Source organism: Sceloporus undulatus, chromosome 3 (assembly GCF_019175285.1).
Source record: "Sceloporus undulatus isolate JIND9_A2432 ecotype Alabama chromosome 3, SceUnd_v1.1, whole genome shotgun sequence".
In the NCBI taxonomy this organism is placed as follows: domain Eukaryota; kingdom Metazoa; phylum Chordata; class Lepidosauria; order Squamata; family Phrynosomatidae; genus Sceloporus; species Sceloporus undulatus.
The window spans coordinates 266,221,860-266,233,115 of NC_056524.1; the positions used below are offsets into that span (position 1 = coordinate 266,221,860).

Sequence of the window (11,256 nt, forward strand, 5' to 3'; positions counted from 1 at the left end):
CCCAGAGCAATGGATGCAAGCTGCAGGAAAAGAGATTCCACCTCAACATTAGGAGGAACTTCCTGACAGTAAGGGATGTTCAACAGTGAAACAAACTCCCTTGGAGTGTAATGGAGTCTCCTTCCTTGGAGGTCTTTAAACAGAGGCTGGATGGCTATCTGTCGGGGTTGCTTTGATTGAGAGTTCCTGCATAGCAGGGGGTTGGACTGAATGTCCCTTGCGGTCTCTTCCAACTCTTAAAATTCTATGATTCTATATCTGACTCTTTATTGTGCCACAGAATTTCTGTCTGTAGGGAACTTTTTCATATGGAGAACTCACTTAATAAAGTGAGTCTATACTTGGAGCTGAAAGTGGTTGAGCCTAGAGTTGAGGAAAATCACTCTTTGTGATTCCCCCAACCAGCCTGGTCACTAGACATGTTGGCTAAGGGATTCTGGGAACTATAGTCTAAACAGTAATTTTTCTGTGCTTTGGCCCATACATGGGTTTTCCTATCACAATGAGCTTATATTTCTAACTATGAAATGTTTCCCTTTGTTCATCAGTACGCAACTAAGTGCTTCTTGCACTCTCTTCACCTTCCATAGAGTAGCTGGTTAAGGCAAATGTGATGCAGTTTGTTATGTGTGCTTCCACCCTGCGGGGAAAATCTTTTGACTATCAGCAGCCTAGGTGAGAAGTTGGAATTAGCTGCTTTTTTAGAGCTCCTATTCATGAGCAAGCAAAGCATGGGTACATAGCTGCTACAGACTTGTTATAATGTATGAAAACTGGCTTGAGATACAATATGTATGCATGCATGTGCTTGCATGATGCTCTGGCCCCATTTGTGCTAATGCTCACAGGTTTGTACCTGCACACCTTCCCATAGGGAGCCTCGGGGGAAGTACACTGTGAGAAGGTGCAGTGTCCTGTCCTGACCTGCAGGAATCCCATCCGTGCCAACCCATCGGACTGCTGCAAGCAATGCCCAGGTGAGTTAAGCATGCCAGGCCAACACTACCATGTCAGGCTGGATTTAGCAACAAGTCCCTTGGTTACTACCAAACAGGTATGTTCCTGGAGGGGGTAGAGTAGGGTGGAGTAGGCAGTTGACTCCTCTTGTGATCTTCTGGCACAGGGATTGTTAAAGAGCTATGGCAAAACAGTATTTGCCTGCCTTCTGAATCAATGCTTCTTTAAAATGCTTTACACCATTTAAAAGAGCACTTACCAAAATATACATGCTTGCCAGCTATCTAAGCATATTTAAGAATATAAAATATACATGACAATATTCTTGTCCCTGTTGAGAAGGGTACCTCTGCATCTTGATACTGCTGCTCTGGTGCACAATACGGAGACACGCCCATACCAACACATTTAGAAAAGGGGGGTGGTCTTGTGAGTTTTTCAGATTTTTGACTTTTTTGTGTGTGAAATTCATTTGTGCAAAGAATGTTTTTCCACCCAAAGACCTACACGTTTTGCCCAGAAAACGGTGTATTTTGTGTAGCTAGTAGTGTGTTTTGCACATTGTATGAAGAATTCTACTTAAAATACATTGTTTTGGGATGCAAGTGAATTTTTTGCAAGTGTGAAAGTGTAAAAAATTACCCAAAAAACGCTCAAAGCTCTCTTACCCAACTGGGAGAAAACTTTTGAAATTTCTTCATGCATGAGTTAGCAAAATAGGCAAATATTTACATCTCTAGGGTTTATGAAAAGATATTGGTGAAGAGGTTGCAGTACAAGCTCTGCTCCTACTTGTACATATACAGATCTCTGATCTTGAAAAACAGGGGTGAGCGTGAGCAAACATCAGGCGTTTGGGGACTGCATTGTATCTGCAAGGGGCCTTGGAGGCCTTTACACACCTCAGTGCCATCACTTCCAGTTTTGTTTTGTTGTTCTTTGTTGTTAGCTGCCATTTAACATTTGTTGACTCTATGAATGCGAGAGCTCCAAGTCACCCTATTTTCATCAGCTATTATTATTATTATTATTATTATTATTATTATTATTATTATTATCTGCCTCTCCCTATGAATCGAGACAGGGATCAATGACCAATTAAGAACACAACATCAGTTAAAACATACATCAGTTTAAAACAACAATCTACATTTAAAATTCATTAAGTCTTATGAACTCAGGGATCTCGTGTCCAGAGGAGGGCGATTAGAATGATGAAGGGTCTGAAAACCATGCCTTATGAGTAGAGACTTGGGAAGCTGGGTATGTTTAGCCTGGATGAGAGAAGGTTGATATGATAGCCCTGTTTAAATATTTGAAGGGGTGTTCTATTGAGGTTGTAGCAAACTTATTTTCTGCTGCTCCAGAGAATAGGACCTGGAGTGATGGATTCAAGCTACAGGAAAAGAGGAGGTTTGCCATTGTCTTCCTCTGGGGCTGAGAGAGTGCAACTTGCCCAATGTCACCCAGTGGGTTTCCATGGCTGAGCAGGGATTCTAATGCTGATCTCCAGAGTTGTAGTCCAACACTCAAACCACTGCACTGCATTGGGTCTCTTAATTTACCATGACAGCATTACAGTTTAAAAAGGGATTTTCACAATTTCAGTGCTTTCTAAGGAGGGGGTCATGTGGGAACCGGCTTTCATTCAAATCAATAATAAATGGATACCAAAGTTCTTCAAAGGCATTGTGTTTTGCCAATCCTTTAACCAGCCAGCTCTCTAACCATCACCTAAAAGATAGACCTTTTAAAGTTCTTCAGTGTTGTACTGTTTCTAGCTGAGCAGTGCCCAACAGAACTGAGATCAACTGATTTGCATTCCAGATTCATATTGGGGTCTCAAAAAATTGAAGTCAGGTAAGAATTCTGACACCAGTTTCCAAAACTGGTAACTGTTGTCACACTGCAGAATTAATGCAGTTTGACCCTGCTTTAACTGTCATGGCTCCATCCTGTGGAATCCTGGTTTTTGTAGTTTGTCATGGCAACAAAGTGTTCTGACAGAGAAGGTTAACATATTTCCCAAACTACAGATCCCAGAATTCCAGAGCATTGAACCATGGCTGTTAAAACAGTGTCAAACTGCATTAATTCTGCAGTGTAGATGCGGCCCTAGGCTCTCTAGCAGTATGTCACCACTATGCTGGAGAGGATGCATGCTTCAAAGAACAGTTTTACCCGTGTGGAGAGAGTCTAAATATATATATATATATATATATATATATATATATATATATATGAAGCACCCGAGCAGTAAAGTTCTGAAATATTTCCTATTTTTGAAAAGGGCTCATCTTGTCCTCACCAGGCAAGGATCTTGAGTAGGCCTTTAGAGTAGGATCATCATCACAACAGCGCACAGGTGTTTATGTACCTCTTTCTGGGTTCTGTGCGACTAACTATAATTGAATATTGCAAATACAGACAGACAGATATAGATATTGGAGTGTGTGTGTGTGTGTGTGTGTGTGTGTGTGTGTGTGTGTGTGTGGCTTTCTCTTGGTCCCATTATCATTAGAGATTCATTGGGAATAGGCACAGGAGGGAACCAAATTGTGTAATTCCCTCCTGTGAGAGATTGGTTGGCCCCTTCTCTCTTTTCCTTTCACCAGTAGGCTAACAGTAAGAGGTGTTCCACAATGAAATATACTGCCTCAGTGGAGTCTCCTTCTCTGGAAGTTTTTAAAGAGAGGTTGGATGACCATCTGTCAGGAGTGCTTTGATTGTGTATTCCTGCATTGTAGGGGGTGGACTGGATGACCTTTAGGGTCTCTTCCAACTCTATGATTGTACAATCTAGGCAGGCTTTTTTGTTTAAAATCTATGTGACAAAAAGGGTTTGTGGTGAGGTTGTGGTTTTTTTTAAAATTCTATTTTATTATGATCTCCATTTTATATTTTAATATGCTAACTATTTCTTTTTTTAAAAAAATTGTATAAAGTTTTAACTAACTTTTTAAAAGTGATATAGGCTGCCTTGGATCAAATGAATGAATGAATGAATGAATGAATATTGAACAACAGTACAACAAAATTACATATTAGATTTGACACATATATACCATCTCAAAAATTCTAAGCATCCAAGGATGTGCCAGTGCAGGATTCAGGATGGCCAGACATCTTCCTCTTCCAGGACATGCCCTACATTTCAGCCTTCTGTCCTGGAAGAATTCCAAAATGTCCTCCATTTTTAGCATGACTAAAGAAGCATGATTTTATATTAGTGTTTCTAGCTTTTCTTTTGTAACAGCCTAAATTTTTCTTGAATGTCCTACATTTTGTGGTGCCTTGTGCTCCTTTGTGGTTGAGACATCTGATCACTCTGTGCAGGACTTGACTGGAGGACTCTTCTGCCTGTGCTGAAGGGTCGCATTGCAACATTTGGATGCAATCTTAAAGCATTAAACAACATAGAAACAAATGCAATATAGAAATAAGCTACAAAGGCGGGTTACAAACGGCCCTTAAGGGGCCGTTTTCCCGCCGCCGCCATTCGCTGCGCAGGGAAGCCCCAGCTACCAGACCGCGAGGCTTCCCTGCGCAGCAAAAAAGGAGCAGCGAAATGCCGCTCCTTTTTTTGAACGCGGAAGTGGCGCCGCGAGGGGTGGAGTGCGCCCTCGCGACGTCACTTCCGCCGCGACACGTCTGGACGCACAGCGTCCAGTACGTCAACATGGCGGCGCCCATGTGGATGGGCACCGCAAAAAAGTACACGCTCCGCGCGTACTGGGAGGAAGGGCCGTCAGGAAGGTAAGAACCTTCCTAACCCTAATACAGCCCTTCCTAACCCTAGTACGCGCAGAGCGCGTACTTTATGGCGGTTTGTAACCCGCCAAAGAATTTAGCCTTTGTTCCTTCCAAATTACCTAACTGAAAATATCATTATCTTATTCAAGGTGAAAAAGGACTGCTGCTCAGCAACTGCTGTTCCTTTCCAGCTCCAGCTCTCTCTCTCTCCTTGGCTGCATCCACACTTCAGAAACAAGCCAGTTTGACTCCACTTTAACTGCCATCACTCAGTGCTATGGAACTGACAAACTACAATTTTAAGAATTCCATAGCATTGAGCCATGGCAGTTAAAGTGGGGTCTAACTGAAGTATTTCTGCAGTGCAGAGCAGCCCTTCTGGACTCAACCAGAAAATGCAGTCCTTTCCTTAGGGTTTCTTCTCCCACAGTGCTAGACTACTAACTCCTAGGGGTTACGTGTACAAGCAGCCATAGTCTTCCTTATCCCTTTTTGTTCATTTCAGAAATGTCACTCTCATGGGTCCCTTTAGGAAGCAGACCTAAATGCCTCTTCAGTTGGGTGTCTTGTCTTTGACAGCATCATGGTGCAGACACCAAGGACCATTTACAGAAGAGTGTTTTCATCCTCTCCACCCATCCTCATTTCCCCTGTGTTCCCCTCCTTTCTCTCTAGCTTCAGAGAATAGTCCCTTGGCACTTTCGGACATGATGCAGGCGGACAGTCCCAGAGCCTGCAAGTTTGGGCGGCAGTGGTACCTGCACAATGAGAGCTGGCACCCCACAGTGCCTCCCTTTGGGGAGATGAAATGCATCACCTGCTCGTGTCTGGTGAGTGAGAGAGTGTCCCTGTGGTGCAGAGGCAATTCCAGGAGTGGGAAAGTCCCAGGCTTCAGACCTAGGGCCAGGAAAATGAGTTTGGAGGATTACAGCTTCAGAGTTCCCCTGCCAGCATGGCCACTAGGCTTGATGGGAGTTGTAATCCCCTAAAATTAACTTTTCTAGGCCCTAGTTTGGTCAAGTTGAGATGCCTGGCTATAATTCTGGAGTGGGACAGCTTCCCTATCTCATGAGCTATACTGTGTATGAATGGGTGACTTGCAAATGCTGTGCTATCACACAGTTGCTGTAGTTGGACACAAGTTATGAAAAGGGGGGTTGTATGCAGAAGATGCCCTTGACCAGATCAAGATGGAGTTTGAGTGTCTGTCTGCTCTTATACTGAGCAGAACACAATATGTGTGGTCAGGTCTGAAGTTAATCTCTGACTCAAGACCCGTTCACACTACAGAAATATAGTGCTACTGTTCCATTTTAATCATCCTGTCAGCATCCTACCAAATCCTGGGCTTTGTAGTTTGGTGAGCCAGAAGGTGTAGTGGTTTGAGCACTGGACTGAGACTCTGGAGACCAGGGTTCAAATGTACACCTGGCCATGGAAATCTGCTGGGTGACCTTGGACAAGTCACATTCTCTCAGCCTCAAAAGAAGGCTAAGGCAAAGCCCTTCTGAACAAATCTTTCTAAGAAAATTCTGTGATATGTTCATCTTTGGGTTAGCATAAGTTGGAAGTGACTTGAAGGCCCACAACAACAACATGACTTGAAGGCTCACAACAACAACATGAGACATTGGAGTGCTCTGGCTGAGAAATCTAAATACCCCTCCCCAAACTACAGAGATCTCAGGTTTCAATAGGACAGAATCATAACAGTTAAAGTTGAATAATAGTGCTATAATTCTATAATGTGAATGGGTCCTCAGAGAGACGGTGGCACAGTCTCCATCTGACACACAGTGCTGTGCAAAGGATCAGTTGTACCTCAGTGGTAAAACACATGCTTTGCACATAGATAATCCCAGCTCCCATACCTAACATTTCTAGGCACATCTGGAAAAACTGGCTGGAAATCCTCAAGAACGTTCTTAGGCTGCTGCCACATTGAAGAATGAATGCAGTTTGACACTGCTTTAACCGTCATGGCTCCATCCTGTGGAATCCTGGGAGTTCACTTTGAGGTGGCACCTGAGCTCACTCACAGAGAAGGCTAAATATCTCACAAAACTGAAAATGCCAGAATTCCATAGCACTGAGCATGGCAGAAAGTGGGGACAAACTGCATTAATTCTGCAATGGAGATGCGGCTCTACACAGTATTGAAAATACTTGGCTAAATAGGCCAGTTCAGTTCCCAGCTGGGTTTGGGTCAGGAAATGATATCTTAGCCAGGTTAGTGGTTAGATAGTAGATTGGATAAGCAGAAGCTAAAGCCCAGCAGCAAGACACCACCCTGAAAACACCCCAGTCCATCTGGATTTAGAAGCTAAGCTGGGCCAGGATACCTGGATGCTGATTAAAGGCTTCTAGTAGCTGTCATCCAAAGAAATACCTCTCCAGAGTCTGGGGAGATGAGTTGCTATACCCTTCCTATAGACCTAGCACCTGTATGTCTTGGCTCTTTTGTAATTGTCTGTTCTTTTCTCCATCTTTCAGTCCGGTGAGACGCACTGTCAGCGTCAGGAATGCTCTCGTTCTTCTTGCTCTAAAGAGGAGGAAAAGGAGGACAGATGCTGTTCCCACTGCCATGGTGAGTGAGTAGTGCCAGTTCATGTAAGGAAGGGTGCAGGCCTGGCATTAGAATCACAGAATTGGAAGAGACCGCAAGGGCCATCCCATCCAACCCCCTGCCAAAGCATCCCTGACAGATGGCCATCCAGCCTCAGTTTAAAGACCTCTAAGGAAGGAGACTCCACTACACTCTGAGGGAGTTTGTTCCACTGTCAGACAGCCCTTACTGTCAGGAAGTTCCTCCTAATGTTGAGGTGGAATCTCTTATCCTGGAGCTTGCATCTATTGTTCCGGGTCCTAGTCTCTGGAGCAGCAGAAAACAAGCTTGCTCCCTCCTCACTATGACATCCCTTTAAGTATTTAAACAGGGCTATCATATCACCTCTTAACCTTCTCTTCTCTGGGCTAAATATCCCCAGCTCCCTAAGTCGTTCCTCGTAGGACATGGTTTCATGACCCTTCAGGCACCATGGCAACCCTGCCCAAGGGTTTGCAGGCACTCTGTCCTCCTACCACACACAAGCTGACACCAGGCATAACTGGCACATCTACCTGGGTGTTTAATCACTTCATTTTCCCAAGACTGGGACTGAAGACTGCTTATAGGTTTTAAAAAAAGAATAAAACCACATGAAGCTTAAAACATACACAAAGTTAAGATTCAAAAAATAAACTGTAGAATTAATAATAATAATAATAATAATAATAAATATTTATTTATATCCTGCCTCTTCCTTTTTGGGGATCGAGTCGGGTAACAACAGAAGTTAATACAATACAAAATAATCAAACAGCGCAAACCCCCAACTCCCCCAAACCCTCACCCTCCCTCCCTGAATAAAATTACCATAATAAAACCATATATAAATACAGATCACAATAACCAATTAAAATCAATTAACATATAGCGACAGTGGTGAGATTTAATCAGACTTGTTCTAGTTTGGACAAAGGTCAGTCTGGGAAGGCCTTCCGGAAAAGAATTAAAGCTATTTAAAACATTATAAGCACTGCTGTGTGCCTTCAAGACATTTCTGACTCATGGTGACCCTAAGGGCAAACCTCTCATGACAAGATTTGTTCAAGAATGGTTTACTTTTGCCTTCTTCTGAGGATGGGAGAGTGCAACTTGCCCAAGGTCACCCAGTGAGTTTCTCTGGCCGAGCCAGGATCCAAACCCTGCTCTTGCAGATCGTCCTTGTCCAACATACTTGTACTCATAAAATTAGTATAGCACACTAAAACAGAAATCCCTTTACATCCGACAAAAGACAAGGAAGGAAGGAAGGAAGGAAGGAAGGAAGGAAGGAAAGAAGAAGCCATCATAGACCTCAATCTGACTGTAGATTGAACTCCACTTAGAGTTAAGTAGTCTGGGTGCCACCAGGAGGATGTGCCCATTTCTCCCATTCAAAATCAATTTGGCTCAAAGTTTAGAGCAATGAAGTTTTGGGCTACAACTCCCAGATTCTCCTAGCCAGCATAGCCACTAGCCATGTCACCTGAGGGATTCTGGGAGCTGTCATTCCAAAGCAGTCTGACTCAGCTTGCCTTTCTATTTCATTTTTTTTCCATTTCATTTTACAATGGAAGAAAACAGGTTACCCCATTCAAGTACCATTAGTTTAAAAAGTATAGAGTCATTTCAGAACATTACAATGGAGGAAAATATACGACACAGACTGTATAAAGACCATATAACCAGTTAATTTTATTTGTGTGCCTTTCTCCCAACTTGGATCCAAAGTGATTCACAAAAGCTTAAAAACAGCAACTATAAAACAGTAGCATTTAGCGGTTAACATTTCTATACCCCTTCATGGTGAACTCAGCACTCTCTAAAATGCTTACAATCTCTAAGCTAATTGGCCCCAACAAGCTGGGTACTCATTTTACCAACCTATGAAAGGATGAAAAGCTGAGTCAACCTGGATTCCTCTGGGATCGAACTCACAACCTTGTGGCTGCAGTACCAGCATCTAACAACTGTACCACCAGGGCTCTGTTTTAGTACAATTTAGTACAGTACAATTTTAAAACAAAATTAAAACACCACATTAATATAACAAATTTTCAAAATGCAAAATCCTTTAAAAAAATACTGAGTTTGAAATTGAAAACCATATTTTAGCAAGCTAAGCCCTGGACAAAGTGCAGAATGAATCACCAAAAGTGGAGCAAAAGAGCAGCGTTGAATGCAGCCTTTCTTTTGTTGGGGTCTGCTCAGTTGTTTACCTCTTTCTCTCTCTCTTTATGCTGCAGCACCAGAAGACATTCCAGAAGATGCTCGAGGAATGCCTCGAGAGGAGCCCAAGAATTCCTGGGTACACTAGCAGCTGGACAGCTGGAGCTTGGAAGCTCAAAGGCTGGGAAGGCACCGCTGACCTACTGATGAAGCTGAAGGCAGGACAGTTTACAACTGGGGATGCTCCACAGGGCCTCCTGTAACCTATCCTATTTTGTTGCCTTTTTAAGACAACTGGGGCACCCTTTGTTCTCATCCCCAGAATAAGCATCCATCCTGTTGAGTGCTTGGTGCCTATTTTCTCTTCTATCCACCAGCAGCAAGCCAGGCAATCTTCAATATATTTTTATCTTATGACAAAGGAGACAGAGATGCAGGCACTGGGGGGAGCACTGGTTGGTATAAAGCTGTAACTGCCTGTGGGGTGGGGCACATGTTGCATACGTAGGTGTGCCAGGCAGAGGTAAAGCTCTTTGGGAGGGTGGGGTTGAATCCTGAACCCTGTCTATCCCATTGAGAAGGGAACGCTTGCATAGTTCTGTGAACTCAGCATGTGGGGCTGTAATATAGTGTAAAATTTATATTTCTTAATTGCATCTCTTTGGAGATTTTTTTAAAAACTGCAAGGGAGGGCCAATATTTTGTTCTGATCGGTTGTGTAATTTATGATACCCGTGAGCAAGTTCCTCTTCCTTGCTCATCTCTAAGCTGAAAGATTGATATTGGAGATTATATATTTATTAAAAGGGGGAAAATCAATCAAGACAAATTGCAGTTGCTTTGGCAAGTCTTTGGGGGGGGGGGCTTACCATTTGTCTCAGTTTCTCCACCCGTTACCTTATTGTGCTGCCAACCCCAGAACCCTCCAGGCCACTGGGACATGTAGCCTCCTGATATCAGCCTGTTGTGGGTGCCAGTTGTGCAGTCAACTCAACTTTCCCATACATCCGAAAGCCCCGACAATAAGACAGATTTTCCTCTAAGTGTGGACACCACTTCAGTCTGGACTAAACTGTATAGAGTTTTATAAGTCATTAGAAGTCTTTGAATTGTGCCCTATTAAAAAAAAAAGCAGCAGCCAATGAAGCTGTTTCCAGAAGGGAGTTACTAACTGCAGCCTTCTACTTACTATTTCCTATAAAACTTATAAATCCCCATCCTCCTGGCAAATAGCCTGACCCATTGTCTTGCCTAGTCACAAACTGAGCTTGAGAAAGTGACTTTGTAGGCTTCAATCCCCAGAATCCCCCAGTCTGAATGGCTATCAGGTGAATTCTAGAATGTGCTCACAAAAATGTAACTCTTCCAAGTTCTAGCAGTCCCTTCGAGAAATGCCCCAACTGAGTGAAGAGGAGACAAAAAGGCAATGAGCCCAGCATTTCATTGGGGCAGTTGGCTTTTGTCTAAGAAGGGCAAGATTCTGCCTCCTCCTCTCTACCCCTTTAGTTAACTAAAGTCCAAAATAAACTACAAAAATAATCCAGTTTGAGGCCATTTTAAGTGCTCTAGCACAATGCTATGGAATCCTGAGAATTAATTTAGAACTGATTTAACTCTTAAAATTGTTTAATTATTTTTTAAATTTTATGTTTATCTATTTTAATATTCTTGCACTGTTTTTAATTGTATTGTTTTATACATGTTGTTCGCCACCTTGAGCCCCTATGTTGGGAGAAAGGCAGGATATAAGATACTACTACTATTACTACTACTACTAATAATAATAGTTTTGT

At 42.9% G+C, this 11,256-nt stretch overlaps 1 protein-coding gene across 2 annotated transcripts in view; it reads left to right on the plus strand.

Annotated features, from left to right (window-relative positions):
* The window catches only part of CHRD (chordin), a 75,081-nt gene extending 64,800 nt beyond the window's left edge, over positions 1-10,281 (plus strand). For both annotated transcript variants that reach the window (XM_042456109.1, XM_042456110.1), the window contains 4 exons: positions 875-977; positions 5,386-5,540; positions 7,204-7,297; positions 9,541-10,281. In XM_042456109.1, the coding sequence (XP_042312043.1) occupies positions 875-977; positions 5,386-5,540; positions 7,204-7,297; positions 9,541-9,611 (423 nt within the window). In that variant the 3' untranslated portion in view covers positions 9,612-10,281. The remainder of the gene's footprint in view (positions 1-874; positions 978-5,385; positions 5,541-7,203; positions 7,298-9,540) is intronic.
* The last annotated feature ends 975 nt before the right edge of the window (positions 10,282-11,256 follow it).